This window comes from Poromitra crassiceps, assembly GCF_964638095.1.
Source record: "Poromitra crassiceps genome assembly, chromosome: 3".
Taxonomy (NCBI): Eukaryota; Metazoa; Chordata; class Actinopteri; order Beryciformes; family Melamphaidae; genus Poromitra; species Poromitra crassiceps.
The window spans coordinates 22,142,196-22,157,195 of NC_139625.1; the positions used below are offsets into that span (position 1 = coordinate 22,142,196).

At 44.5% G+C, this 15,000-nt stretch overlaps 1 protein-coding gene across 1 annotated transcript in view; it reads right to left on the bottom strand.

Moving 5' to 3' along the window:
* Positions 1–11,429, bottom strand: part of gckr (glucokinase (hexokinase 4) regulator) — a gene marked incomplete at its 3' end in the record, with an annotated part of 15,787 nt that extends 4,358 nt beyond the window's left edge. The window contains exons 1-13 of the mRNA XM_083633576.1: positions 11,295–11,429; positions 10,878–11,030; positions 9,514–9,582; positions 9,287–9,355; positions 8,881–8,954; positions 8,291–8,357; positions 8,019–8,072; positions 7,798–7,892; positions 6,970–7,075; positions 5,537–5,655; positions 3,099–3,197; positions 1,958–2,055; positions 750–826 (exon numbers count right to left, since the gene is read on the bottom strand). Of these exons, the coding sequence (XP_083489702.1) occupies positions 750–826; positions 1,958–2,055; positions 3,099–3,197; positions 5,537–5,655; positions 6,970–7,075; positions 7,798–7,892; positions 8,019–8,072; positions 8,291–8,357; positions 8,881–8,954; positions 9,287–9,355; positions 9,514–9,582; positions 10,878–11,030; positions 11,295–11,339 (1,125 nt within the window). The 5' untranslated portion in view covers positions 11,340–11,429. The remainder of the gene's footprint in view (positions 1–749; positions 827–1,957; positions 2,056–3,098; positions 3,198–5,536; positions 5,656–6,969; positions 7,076–7,797; positions 7,893–8,018; positions 8,073–8,290; positions 8,358–8,880; positions 8,955–9,286; positions 9,356–9,513; positions 9,583–10,877; positions 11,031–11,294) is intronic.
* Between the last annotated feature and the right edge of the window lie 3,571 nt (positions 11,430–15,000).

Sequence of the window (15,000 nt, forward strand, 5' to 3'; positions counted from 1 at the left end):
GCTAGCCGCCCTTTTAACGGCACGTAAAAGCTTCAAAACTCATAAAAGTGGTCCTCATGTGTGAAGATTATCTTGCTGAACACTGGTTCGCGTTTGAATAAGCACAGACCTCATTTGAAGCATCGCGCCAAAAACCCATTAGGCAGAAACAGTGAAGAACCCGGAAGTGTTAGCATCGATGTTTTCCGGACTCATTCCTGCGGCTCTCTATTCATCTGTGGTTTTAGCAATAAACAATATAAATAAATAAATAAATTGAACATAGATTTGTTTGATCAGTCATTTTCTACATGATGCCATGTTAGATCAACAGAATTGATGCTATCTAGAGAGGGAAAGAGTCCTGTCTATGTTGTTACTGCAGTCAAACAGTCGCTATCTCCAACTCAGACAAGTTGCTGGGGTTTAGCAGCTCATTTGTAAACAGCCTCTCAGAGCCAATCAGGACTCTGCTACTCTACATACTCTTAGCCAATGTTGGTCCCGCCTACATTGGCTAACCCTTTACCGGCTGTTTTTGGGAACTTTTTGATGAGAATTGATCATTTTTATTGGGTGAAAAAAATATTATATATCTTCCACGATATTAATCGACTAGTGTACTACTTTTTGGGAGTAGTCGATGATTACTCGAATTCAGTAGTCGTGAATGCCCTACTGCCTACTGTTTACAGATGTTAATCAAGATAATTTGAGTGTAGTTTTCCTTTAAGAGAGTTGCTCCTCAGCTTTTGAGCACGTACACATACCAGTGACGTCAGGGGCCCTTCGCTGTTGTTCAGCTCTCTGTATCCTCCACTGATGAAGCCTCGGACATCCTCATAGTCTGACACAGGCACACATTACAATTTAGGTCTGCACAGTAAAAACCAAAGTTCACTGGACCGAAAGCCATAACCAACCACCAACACCATTAAGATCACAATGGAAATGAGATTGAAATTATCTTATTCTTGATCATTTATATAAATATAAACATGTATGTACTTTGCAATAAAAAATATCACACAAAGAATAATTATTTGGCGTGTCTCTGGTATACACATTAAAATAGTATTTATACCTTTTGATATTGACAATAAACACCTGATTCTGCTTGTTCCCTGACTATTACCTAGCCCCTGTTAAAACCATCCTGATTTGTGATTCACATGGTGGGATGGTTTACCAGGCTAACCATTATCCACAAATCAATTTAATTATCCTGAGAATCTTCCATGCATCTTTGATGGATTTGATGGGTTTTCCCACTATATAGTGAACATAATATGACCTAGCTGTAAAGCTGCCCACTATGTGAACACAATATGACCCAGGTGTAAAGCTGCCCACTATGTGAACATAATATGACAGGTGTAAAGCTGCCCACTATGTGAACATAATATGACCCAGGTGTAAAGCTGCCGACTATGTGAACATAATATGACCCAGGTGTAAAGCTGCCCACTATGTGAACACAATATGACCCAGGTGTAAAGCTGCGTACTATGTGAACACAATATGCCTGCAGGTGTAAAGCTGCCCACTATGTGAACATAATATGACCCAGGTGTAAAGCTGCGTACTATGTGAACACAATATGCCTGCAGGTGTAAAGCTGCCCACTATGTGAACATAATATGACCCAGGTGTAAAGCTGCCCACTATGTGAACATAATATGACCCAGGTGTAAAGCTGCCGACTATGTGAACACAATATGACCCAGGTGTAAAGCTGCCCACTATGTGAACATAATATGACCCAGGTGTAAAGCTGCCCACTATGTGAACATAATATGACCCAGGTGTAAAGCTGCCCACTATGTGAACACAATATGATCCAGGTGTAAAGCTGCGCACTATGTGAACACAATATGACCCAGGTGTAAAGCTGCGTACTATGTGAACACAATATGCCTGCAGGTGTAAAGCTGCCCATGCTGTTTTGCTGCATATTCCTTTCTGCCTTGCTTCTCACCTGCCCCGAAAGTGGGGTCACATTCGCTGGCATCGATGAGGCCCAGGACAGCCAGTGAGCCCCAGCCCAGGTAACACACATGCCTCCCGCACCGCAAACTGAAACACATTCAAACAGGGTGGAACGGTCAACTGGCTGTTTCAGTGTCCCATGGTGGTCTAAGTAGTACTCAACCTTTTTGGCTCATCGGTTCCTGGGTAGTGCAGTGGTAGATTCCCTGCCTACCAACACGAGAGTTGCAGGTTCGAGTAGCGTGAATAGCGTGACCCTCCCACGCGCTACGTCCTGCCGGTGAAGGATGTTAGTCTACAACTCCCCAGATCAGCAGCGGACCAGCAGGGGGAATTTACCTTTTTCACAGCTGCCATTTTGTGTCTAAAAGGCAGGGTAAACACAGGTGCAACTAAAACATTAATGAGGGTTTCCAACTTCCAATCATTTATGTGGTCCAGTGCAGGGGCCCTCATTAATGTTTTGGTTGCACATGTGTTTACCCTGCCTTTTAGACACAAAATGGCTGCTGTGAAAAAAGGTGACATTGCCCAAGTTACAATTGGGGGGAAAGGGGCGGGGGCAGGGCACCCCTTAAAACCTTGTGACCCCTTAAAACCACTTGATGCCTCCTGGCGACCCCCGTTAAAGGAGCACATAGAGAATGACCAATATAAAGGATGCTTTATCTTTTTTCAGTTTGTTTCAATGAAAGCTGTTCAAGAAAAAGGCAAAAAAGTTTAGAAAAACCCCAAAAATAGACATGATAATAATGTAGTATACATCTAGTATCTACAGTATAGTAGAAATTGACACCCCCTTCCTATCCCATAAATCATCTCACGACCGCTGAAAATCATCTCATGACATCTGGTGGGTCCCGACCACCAGGTTGAGAACCATGGTCTAAATGCTGCTTCAGATATTGTGTCTGGATGTGTGTGTGTGTGTGTGTGTGTGTGTGTGTGTGTGTGTGTGTGTGTGTGTGTGTGCGTGTGCGTGTGTGTGCGTGTGTGTGCGTGTGCGTGCGTGCGTGCGTGCGTGCGTGCGTGCGTGCGTGCGTGCGTGCGTGCGTGCGTGCGTGCGTGCGTGCGTGTGTCTGGGTGTCTGGGTGTGTCTGGGTGTGTGTGAGTAAGAAAGGTTGCTCCACCTCTGTCCTGCTGCCTCCACCAGTGCAGCTATCTGCTCACTCTGAGCGTAAGTGATGTCCACGCTCTTCTCATACGCTCTCATGTGCTGCACCACGCCCCTGTTGGAAAGACAGCTTGTATTTAAAAAGGGCTTTCATTTAAAACCTCTCTGCAGGGAAGGACAGAGGCATTTGGACTGACACTTTCACACTCTCATTTCTTGAGATGTGAAATGGCAAAATGACCGTGAGGCCAAACTTCACGGTAAGGGAAGGCGAAGCCTGGTCAAGCAGAGTATGATACAGTGCAGGGGGTCACTCAGTCATGGGGACAACCCTCTCTCAGCCCCCTCTACACCACACGGGTTGGCTCAGTCACTAGACATGACTTCAAGCTGGAGGGAGCCAACTTGTTCAAATCTGTACACATTTTTCATTGGAGCCCCAGATAGAATGCTTGATTTTTTCCAATTTGACAAAAAAGAGGGCATCCTTTATCCAATGGGTGTGTGAGGGCCGGGGGGACGAGGGCTCTTCCAGTGCATCAGAATAACACGTCTCACTAGCAGCGTTAAGAAGCCCACTAGATCAGCAAAGTGTGATGGGCAGTAACAGGTCAATAGGTAGGACGCCAAAGAGGCCAACCAGGGGCAAGGAGCGGATGTTAGCAGATGTAATGGCTGAGAGTGAATCAAAAACGTTATATTGACTTTGTGGAATATATATTGTTATATATATTCCACAACGTTGCATTGTTGGGGCAAGAGCGTGTGTGTTTCTAATGCACTTCTAAATGTTTCCTGTATTGTTTACTCTACTGTATGTCTCTTTATGGACCCAATTGTGTCTGAAATAAAAGTTGATTGAAAAACAGATTCCCAAAATAACGAAAGGGCAAGACAAGTCCAAAACATATGAATAAGATTAGCTGGTCCTAGAGGTCCTAGATGACATATAACACAATAAGGATCAGTACCAGGAAGTGTGCATTATTAGTAACTGTGCTCCTTATCATAAACTCCAGCTGGTTCATATGTGAATGTAGAGAAATGCATACAGATCAGAAACAAACATATACATTCATAGTAATGTGAAAATGGAATTGAACACTGGTGAATATAGACTGGTGCATTTGCTATGTACATGCTCTATTTAGTCACTTTCCATTATCATGTTTACTTCATTGTAACCTGTGTATGCTTTCTACTGCTGTTGCTGTTGATATTGACGTGTTTTGGTGGAGATGTAATTAGTTTGAACGCCCACACTCATCTGTAATTAGTCATAATCATCACAAAAGCTGTGCCAGCTATCATGTGTTTGATGCTCTGATGAAGGCAAACTCATTGATCCAACACGTCCTCATACCGAAACGACACGATAAGTCAATTTCCAGTGACTCCCAAAACAACAAAGGCTATATGAGCCAAGCGGTGCGTGCGTACCCTGCATTGTGTTGGCAGCTCTGGCAGCATAAGGGCTTGAGGGGTGGAGCCAGATTCGATCCACCGAGCTCTCGCTTACCACCTTACCACTCGGGACTCACGAGGGCTCACAGTCATTCGGTTACACGTGCAGGTGCGCCTCGTGTGGTACACGGTTAATTTGAAAACATCACATCGGTTATATTTAAACGTCGGTTACATTCAGGCAACTAAAACAACTTGGTTAAGGTTAGGGTTATGGTTTGTGTTACGGTTATGTCTCTCGCAAAGAGGAAGTTGAAAGACGGGGAAGTTACCGGTTAAAGACCTAATATTATATAGAAACACCCCACTGCATGCTCTGCCAATAATAAGAGAGGGTACTCTGCCGGTCTCCTAAATGGCTACATGGTCACCTCTCCCCTTGAAGTGTTGTGGGAGAGAGAGCCTGTTGACGCGGGGTTAGTGAAGATCTAGCAAACTAACTTGAGCTAGAGATCGTGAGTTCCCAAATTCCACAAACACCACACATATAAACACAAAGCTGCCCCTTGTTAGCTCAATCTAGTAGTAACTAAGATATTAGATTTGAAAAAATAATATTTTTTCCAACCACAGATTTAGCTACTACATCAACAAACTTCACATGTAGCTTTTGCTAATCGCTCCCTGCTAACGTGAGCTCCTGTTGTCAAATCTCGTGAGAGTGTTGCTGAGACAGAGACAATATTTACTTTGATGACTATGGGGGTGAAAGAATCTGTCATAATCTGAGATCACGTTTATTCCTCTCATTGACTCCAATTAGCCTTTTTCACTTCCCTCCCAATTCACCCATTTGTGTCTAAAGGGCAGGAAGTAAGACAGGTGCAACCAGAACAAAGGGTTTCCCATTTCCAATCCAGTGTGTGTGTGTGTGTGTGTGTGTGTGTGTGTGTGTGTGTGTGTGTGTGTGTGTGTGTGTGTGTGTGTGTGTGTGTGTGTGTGTGTGTGTGTGTGTGTGTTACTTGTATATGTGATGGGTGTGTGTCTTACTTGTATGTGATGGGGGTGTCTGTGTGGGCGGCGGCATGGGCGGCGGACAGCACCACCTCCAGGAGGATCTTTGTAGCGCTGCCTCCCTTCATCCTGGAGGAGCCGCTGATGGCCTCGGGCTGTACACACACACACACACACACACACACACACACACACACACACACACAATGAATGGTGGGCTTACTTTCATCGTCAGCCTGGTCGCCAGAATAAAATGTCAGCATTGTACGTTTCTGCATATATCACATTTAGATATGTGAATATTAACATTATAGATGATAGATTATAGAGTCTGCTATTGAAATAGTGCGGTGACCAGTAAGGGTTTTGTGGAGGGGTGAATGGAGAGCTTAAAAACTTGCCTTTCACACCGGAGAGCTGTGTTCGATCCCCAGGGATTCCAAAGTCTACATTTCAACCGGAGGTCACATGTAACTCTTTTGTTAACCTTAACCAAGCTGTTTTACTCGCCTAAACATAACCAAAGCTGTTAAAGTTGTTTTATGTGAATTTAACAGCTGAAAGGCAGCAAGGTTTTCAAATGAACCGCCATTTTGTTTCAAATGTACGTTGAGATTGTTCATATCCCTGGTTTGCAGACACGTAAAATGCCAACATTTCATTCTGGCGATTAGGTTGTCATTGTACAGCTGACACATTTCGACCAGAAAATGTATCAACATGTCAACTTTTCTGGATGCTCTCCAGAGTCCAGAGCTTTATTGTCTCTAAAGCCCGTGGCATTGTTCAACAAACAAGGACAAACACAGATGTTTGTTTGGTGTGCCATGGTTGTCTGTCCTTGTTTGGAGATGTTTGGTCAGATTTGACATGTTCGATCCTTCAGTTGTTGGATAATGTTTGATTCGTGTGCCACAGGCTTAATTCATGTAACTACAGTAGGGCATATCACATCAGTAGCTCTGCTTCACATCAGTAGCTCTGCTTCACATCAGTAGCTCTGCTTCACATCAGTAGCTCTGCTTCACATCAGTAGCTCTGCTTCACATCAGTAGCTCTGCTTCACATCAGTAGCTCTGCTTCACATCAGTAGCTCTGCTTCACATCAGTAGCTCTGCTTCACGTCAGTAGTGATGCTTCACATCAGTAGCTCTGCTTCACTTCAGTAGTGATGCTTCACATCAGTAGCTCTGCTTCACATCAGTAGCTCTGCTTCACATCAGTAGCTCTGCTTCACATCAGTAGCTCTGCTTCACATCAGTAGCTCTGCTTCACATCAGTAGCTCTGCTTCACATCAGTAGCTCTGCTTCACATCAGTAGTGATGCTTCACATCAGTAGCTCTGCTTCACATCAGTAGCTCTGCTTCACATCAGTAGTGATGCTTCACATCAGTAGCTCTGCTTCACTTCAGTAGCGATGCTTCATGTGAGTAGCGATGCTTCAATGAGTGCAAGTGGAGTTTCTTACCCCGACTGCTGGGTTGAGGAGGAAAGCCGTTTGACTCGCGGCAAGTCCCTGCATCCTTTCAACCACACTGCGAAACGTGAAGGTGCAGCCTGTCATGGGCTCATCCCTACACACACACACGTGGACATACACACACACGCACGCACACATTTATGCAAGCCCCGTCTTAATCCACAAACACACACTTTAATTTGATATTTTTCCCACAGCGCCCCACCGGGGTCAGAAGATGGCAAAGTCAGGACACTCAGTCACTCAGTAAGAGGCAATGTACACCAGATACGGCTGCGTTGCGGATCCGACAAAACTGACAGATCGACACTCGGCCATGTTAATTGATGGGAGATATATGTGGTACGGAAACATTACGCACCTGTTCTATTTTTGTCGGTTCCCGCACCCGTCTGACAGATTACATAAGTTTGGGTCTGTTCGCAGCCGTACCGCATCTGTTCCGGAGGCGGTGTACATTAGCCCTAAGGGTGCTTTCACACTGGGGACCCGGGAGCGGAATCGAGCACACAAGTGTACTCTGCAAGTGTTCGGTTCCATTCCCGAGCACAGAAGAAATGTTGTAATGCGAAAGCAGACAAGCGAGGGAGAGGGGAGGGGGGGGGCGATCGTACTCAATCACAGAACGAGACGGAACAAAAGCAATCGTTCCCAGTGAGAAAGCACCCCAAGTCATGGACGTTTAGTGAGTTTATCCCAAGTGGAAATTTGATCGTACTTACCCCTTAGTTCAAGGTATTTATTAATCGTTATTATTTCATAACTTATTAATGGGAAAACATTGAGCCGTGCACACACACAGACGCACACACTCACCTGGCCTGAAAAGCAGGGTTAAAGCCAACCAGTACAGGAGTGTAGACGTCAGCGTGTTGCAGGCAGAGGTCAAGCTGTCCTGCCACAAAGGGAGCCTAGAGAGGGGGGAAGGGAAACAGACACAAAGTACTGACCAACTTCAGAATCCTACATTTAGACCAAGAAAAAGTTCAGCTTCCTTCCTACACAGAATTCAGATTCTGACCAATCAGAGGACGTACAGACAGGCCACAGGAAATGCCGATGAACAAGACCCGCCTCTTCCCCTCACAGAGCTGCAGGGCATCATCAGAGACAAGCAATGGTTACAGAGGATAATGTATCACATGATCTACTTTTATTCAGAATCCACCATGTACACTGTATCTACACACATACATGCGCGCACACACGCGCGCACACAGACACACACACACACACACACACACACACACACACACACACACACACACACACACACACACACACACACAAACACTATCATGTCCCTGACCTTCTCCAGACTGAGCATGCCCAGTTTGGGGTTGTCTTCAGGAGCTTCCTGGGAGGAGAACAGTGCTCTGAGGAAATGGAGAAGGACATTTCAAGCATAAAAACACAGCTGGGTCTAGGCCACACAAGCACCTTGGTTGGGGTTGGAGTCAGGGTTATTGTTTGGGTTGGGATTCGCACTACGTCTCTCTCGTGACGGGAATGTTGCAAGCCGGGAACGCTGCAGGTCCACCACTCCCACCCTCTCTCCCTAGTGTGTGACTACAGACCGCCGTTACGTTCAAGACTGCTGGAGGTTGCCGCGACCTCCAGTGCTATGGTGCACTAATGTATACTGTACATAGTACACATAGAGGTTCACAAAAAATCTAGTGAAATTAAACAAAAACCATTGAGATTTTACGCATGTTCAAATTCAACCCCCTCAATTACCCTGATCACCCTGTTATACAGTATGTGGCCTTTATGAATAATGCCATTCAGTATTTTCATTATCTATCAAAGAAAGAAAATACGGTTACAGTTGCAGTTCTGTTTGTGTAATAGTACGACAGTAAGGTGGTTCCATGTAACAGAATAGGCCCAACACACCGGTCTCCTCCAGCGATGACGTACGAATAGATCGGCCTCTGCTTCAGCTGCCTCAGAGCTCTGTTGAAGGCTGACTATGAACAGAGATAGAGAGACACATACAGACAGACAGACAGACAGACAGACAGACAGACAGACAGACAGACAGACAGACAGACAGACAGACAGACAGACAGACCTGAAGTTCATCTTTCAATAGCTCTCAAAGATATTGTACTGTGAATTGGAACCAATTTCTTCACACAAACGAATCAAGGTTATTCAATATTGCATTCAAGAATCCTTTTGTTCAGATGGACATTGTTTTTGCAGTCACAGTAAGCTGGCATTGAAATGTGTTGCTTCTTTATTCCTTCAGTATGGAGCAGGCTAAACGATGCTGAGAGCTTTTCAGAGCCGCTTTTACCGCGATGAGGAAAGCCAGTCGACCAGAAGTCCCACAACCACTCAGTACCACCAGGCTCTCCTCTGGGTCCTGTTGACCAAACACAAGACAAACTGTCAACACCACAGGGCAGAGAGAGAGAGAGAGAGAGAGAGAGAGAGAGAGAGAGAGAGAGAGAGAGAGAGAGAGAGAGACAGAGAGACAGAGAGACAGAGAGACAGAGACAGAGAGGGGGGGCAGGGAGATACCTTGAGAATGAGCTCCACCCTCTTAGCGACCTCCATCATAGTCTTCACCACACTGTCACTGAAAAGCCTCTGTAAATGACAAACATTTATACTGTAATAAAAGTAAAAAAAAAAAAAGAAAAAGCAGTGCAGGTTACACAGTTACACAGGTCGGCCCCCTCCTGATTGGTTTATCCTCTCGTGCTACAAACGGACTCCTCGTTTCCCTAGCCCTGCCCCCTTAATTGCCCCCCTCCAACCACCCACATCCCCTAGCCACCTCTCCAATCCTGACTCTCTAGCACCTTCCGATCCCTAGCTATTGGCCCTCTTCCCTAACCCCTCCCCCTATAGTCTCATGCTACAAACATATCATGCTACAAGCATATCATGCTACAAACATGCTACAAACATATCATGCTACAAGCATATCATGCTACAAACAGAGGAACACGTATGTCATGGCGAGAAGCGGCTTCACCACTTAAAGGAGAATTCCTGTTTTTTACACCCCAGACCTTATTTCCAGCTTAGAATACGATGTTTTACTCACCCAAATAACATTGGTTTCATTCTGATCCCCCTAGAAGATATTCAGATCCGAGTAGAGTCCTGGAACTCGCCAAAACAGGCGTAAATGGGGCATATGTCGTTCACACTGTTAGTAACATATTTTCTGTCACCTCGCGGTTCATTATGGTTGTTATATTATAAGAACATGAATTAGCTATGTTACGAACCTCAGATGTGCTTATGTTCTTCTGTGGTTTTCTCTTCTTCTTCTGTTACCAAACAGAAGCGCTTCTCGCCCCTTCTTCTGAAGCACATCCGGGGCAGGTCAGAGTTGACTCCATCTGTTGTGTTGTGTAGCTTAGCAGCATGCTTAGCAGCATGCTTAGCATATAGATACGATCTGATATCAAGATTATAGACGATTCAATTAAATTGCCGCTTGTATGGAATAAGGCCATATATATCGATTACAAACAGCAGCGGGAGATAAAGCGTGAGGTGTTATCTATGTGACGGACACTCGGACAGCAAACAGAGCAGGCTGTCGGCAGCACAGAGGTTCGTTACATTCATGTTCTCTATATTATATAACAACCATAATGAACCGCGACGTGACATAAAATACGTTATTTACAGTGTGAACGACATATGCCCCATTTACGCCTGTTTTGGCCAGTTCCAGGACTATACATGGATCTGAATATCTTCTAGGGGGAACAGAATGAAACCAAAGTTATTTGCGTGAGTAAAACATCATATTTTAAGCTGGAGAAATAGGGTCTGGGGTTTAAAAAACAGGAATTCTCCTTTAAAAATACTCAAATTGAAGAACTGGCAATTGTCAAAAGCAACAGGTTGACCTATGACCTCACCTGGTAGGTGCTTCCCGCCTCCTCCTCCTGAAACATCTGGGCGTCACAGGCCTCTAACAGCCTGACAATGCGATTGGCCGAGGCTCGGTCGATGTCACGCGTCACAGGGTTGGACTTCTCCGAAACAGGAAGTCCGGCCTCATAATCTGGAGACTGGCCAACATCAAACATCACAGATTACAATTTTTTTTTTAGAAGTGATCAAACACTTCTTCCCTATACCAGTTTCAATGCATTCAATTCAATATGGAAACTGAAACTACAATTCACATAATAAGGAACATTAATTCTCAGGAGTTTCTTTATAGTTTTTATAGATTGGCTTTTTATGATGTCCAGCTATTGAATTATGAAGAAAAGCCATGCCCGTAGTTGATTAAACTGCATGTGAATTGATCATGGTTTCAATAGTCTTACCTCCCATTCACGCGTACTGGAGAGTCCCCAGTCTGATCCTGCCATTGAAATGGTTCTCTCCTTTTTCTGCCTAAAAATGGTTTGTCACAGGGATCTTTCTCTCTATGTCTGTTACAGGAATTCCAAATGAAAGGCAGACAACGCTCAGCTCTATCGGCAGTGACAAAGTTCACTTAAGGACCTTTGAGACTGCAGAGTGAAAGTGAAAGCAGTAGAGATTCTCTGTCTTGCTGCGACATCAAAATGCTGCGTGAGTCAGTGCAGATTGGTGGCAGGAGTGGCTGTAACTGGAACCAACCATGGAGAATCAAAACCACTCTGACATTCAAACGAGCCAAGATGAAACTTTATTGATCCCTGCTGGGGGAATTGGGAATTGCGCTACTGGCATCAGTTGTATTTCAGCCCAGTCTCCAAAGAAAAGTTAAATAGTAAGATTGGTCCACGGCCCAGAAATGTTTCTATGTCACAATTTCGGCTCAAAAATTGTTAAATGGAAACTTTTTTCTTTCTTTCTTTACTTTTTCTTTCTTTCTTTTCTTTTCTTTTTTGGGAGGGGGGGGGGGGGTCGGTTAGGTTTAAGGTTAGGATCTGGGTGAGGGTTAGGGTTAAAGGGTCTGAGGTGGTCAGGAGACCCCTGAAGGGTTTCCCTTGGGGGACCCCCCGGGGATCCCTCTCCCACGCCCCATGCCTAACCCTAACCCAGACCCTAACCTCTCCCACACCCTAACCCTAAACCTAACCTCTCCCACCCCCCATGCCTAAACATAACCTCTCCCACCCCTGTAAAAACTCCCATTCATTATTTTTTCCGTTTAATAATTTTAGAGCCGAAATTGTGAAATAGAAATGTTTTTGGCTGTGGATCAATGTTACAATTTTATAATTTTCTAAGAGACTGTGTTACGTATTTGCTGGATGCATGGGGACGTCTGGGTATTGTAGAGGTAAAAGCACTCCCCTACCACCGCGGAGACCCGGCTTTATACCCGGCAACTGTACTACCGGCTTTGTCAGACGTTCCTTTTACATTACATTACATTACGTCATTTGGCAGACGCTTTTATCCAAAGCGACTTACAATAACACACTTTTTGTCAGCAATAGAGCAATCAACTATGGAGCACAGTCTATGACAACTACAAATCCTGAAGGAACAGTGGTACGAGTTTTTAGTTTAGGGTTTTTTTTTTTTTTTTTTTTTTTTTTTTTTTTTTTTTTTTTTTTTTTTTTTTTTTTTTTTTTTTTTTTTAAATTAAATAAAGAGAGAGAAAGAAGAGAGAAAGAAGTTAGATCAAGAGGGGCCCAGGTGGAGCCTGAAAAGGTGAGTCTTTAGTCTTTTCCGAAAGATCGGCAGACTTCAGGCACAATTGGCCGTGTCTGCGGGTGGGAAGCCGGCAGGGTATGAGTCCTGGTTGCTGCACTGGTGCCTCCTCTGGTCAGTTGGGGCACCTGGGGGGAAACACCGCGCTGTCAGGTGAAAAGAAACGGCTCCCGATTGCACATGTATCGACCGGGACAGAATGGGGAATTGGTCAAGTACAATTGGGGGAAAATCACACAAAAAAGGGATGATGGATGCGTGGTATCAGCACTTTAAAGGCTGCATTGACCATGAGCATTTGCCATGACACTAAAATTGTATTATGCCCAACTGTTCGATTTGAGTCAGATGAAGTTTTGTTTGAAAGAAAATGTTACATAAATTAAAAGAATATGGCATAACCTAAGTTGAAGTAGTTTTCTTATTTTGCCCAGTGAATGTGTACATTTTGAAATGCATCTGCCAGTGGGCCATCACAATAAGAGTAGGCATAATAATGTGTTAATTCCACTAGGAGAGAGTTGAGGGTTCTCTGAAATTAGGTGGGGGGGAAATGTGCGCATGTCTATAGGCTATTGGTATTGCCAATCGGCCCAAAGAGTTGGAAAATATTGGCATATCGGATATATGCAAAAAATACAAAATAAAAATCAAATATTGTGCATCGCTTTATTGTGTTGCTGCACACAACGCTCCAGTGTATCTTCCAGTTCTAGCTAGCTCATGATTTTTAAATGTAGCCTCAAAAGGAGATAACACAGAGTTCAAAGATGAAAACACTAGGCCTATAAGACACTTCAAACTTGAAATCCCTTGATCTCAACACTGAAACATGTTGAAAACAACACTGAAAAATGTATTTGCAGCCTATCAAGTAGCTGCAAAAGATCCAATAGCAATGCAATTATTGTGGACAAGTTTCATCACTCACTGTGTACTCCATAAGATTGCTCATCCAACTGTATGATGCAATAGCCTGGACATCAGAGCGAGAAGTGTTGAACTGTTTGCACAGTCTGGCAGCCAAATGTGAAGCAGATTAATGTACAGTGAGATTGACAGCTACTCTGTTGAGGCGTATTTCCCAGTAATGACCCGTGCATTACCGGCACGGTGCTGATCAAAGACATTTGTCACTTGACACAAAATATTAACTTTAAATGGTTTCATTAGCTACATGCTGCAGGTGTTGGGCTGTAAAAAAACTGAAACATTACCGGCCAGCGTCTAACCACCAGTTAAAGGTTTTGTGCTACTGAATAACTTGTGAAAAGGTACCAATGGAAAAGTGTTCCCTTCCAAAGCTGCTTGTTAACCATGTCTGTAATAAACATGGAGTACCGTCTTTTAGCCACAAGGTGTCGCCAGAGTGATATGAGACTGATCTGTTATTCAGATGACCAAAGAATGCTTTAATTTAGCTGCAGCTATAATGCTCCATAATGAAACGGATGCAGCAAAAGTGTATTTGGGCTTGTTCCCAAATCATATGTATATAAGGGGGGGAAAGGTGTGTGTGTGTGTGTGTGTGTGTGTGTGTGTGTGTGTGTGTGTGTGTGTGTGTGTGTGTGTGTGTGTGTGTGTGTGTGTGTGTGTGTGTGTGTGTGTGTGTGTGTGTGTGTGTGTGTGTGTGTGTGTGTGTGTGTGTGTGTGTGTGTGTGTGTGTGTGTGTGTGTGTGTGTGTGTGTGTGTGTGTGTGTGTGTGTGTGTGTGTGTGTGTGTGTGTGTGTGTGTGTATACATACACAAACACATTCTTCTTTTTTCCAGCTTTAAACCAATGTATATGGGTTTTGAGTAGTGTTGCTGAAAGATTATGGGCAAAATCTCCACATTTCCAGAGAGCACAGTGACGCAGTGGTAAGCGCTGTCGCCTCACAGCTAGAAGGTCCTGGGTTCGATTCCCACCTGGGACGCTGTGATCGCTGAAGGAGTGCATGCGTTTGAAGGGTCGTCAAAAAGGGCCTTTCTGTGTGGAGTTAGCATGTTCTCCCCGTGCCCCCTGGGGGTTTCCTTCATATATAGGAACCCCACACCAAAACATGCAATATCCTGGTCGCTGAAGTGGTGCCTCCTCTGGTCAATCAGGGCGCCTGTTCGGAGGGAGGGGAACTCGTTGGAATAGTGTGATCCTCCCACGTGCTATGTCCTAACGGTGAAGCTTCCCCTGTCAGGTGAAAAGAAGTGGCTGTCTACTGCCCATGTCTCGGAGGAAGCATGGAGCCAGTTTCGGGCTCTCCCCATATCGGCAGAGAGTGGAGCAGCTAGCAGGATAAATAAATTAAAATTTAGCACTAATGGGGGATAAAAATGGGATAAAAAAAAAAACTCCACATTTTGAGAGCAAACTGTAAACTGAATTCTGCACACTGTATAATTTTCA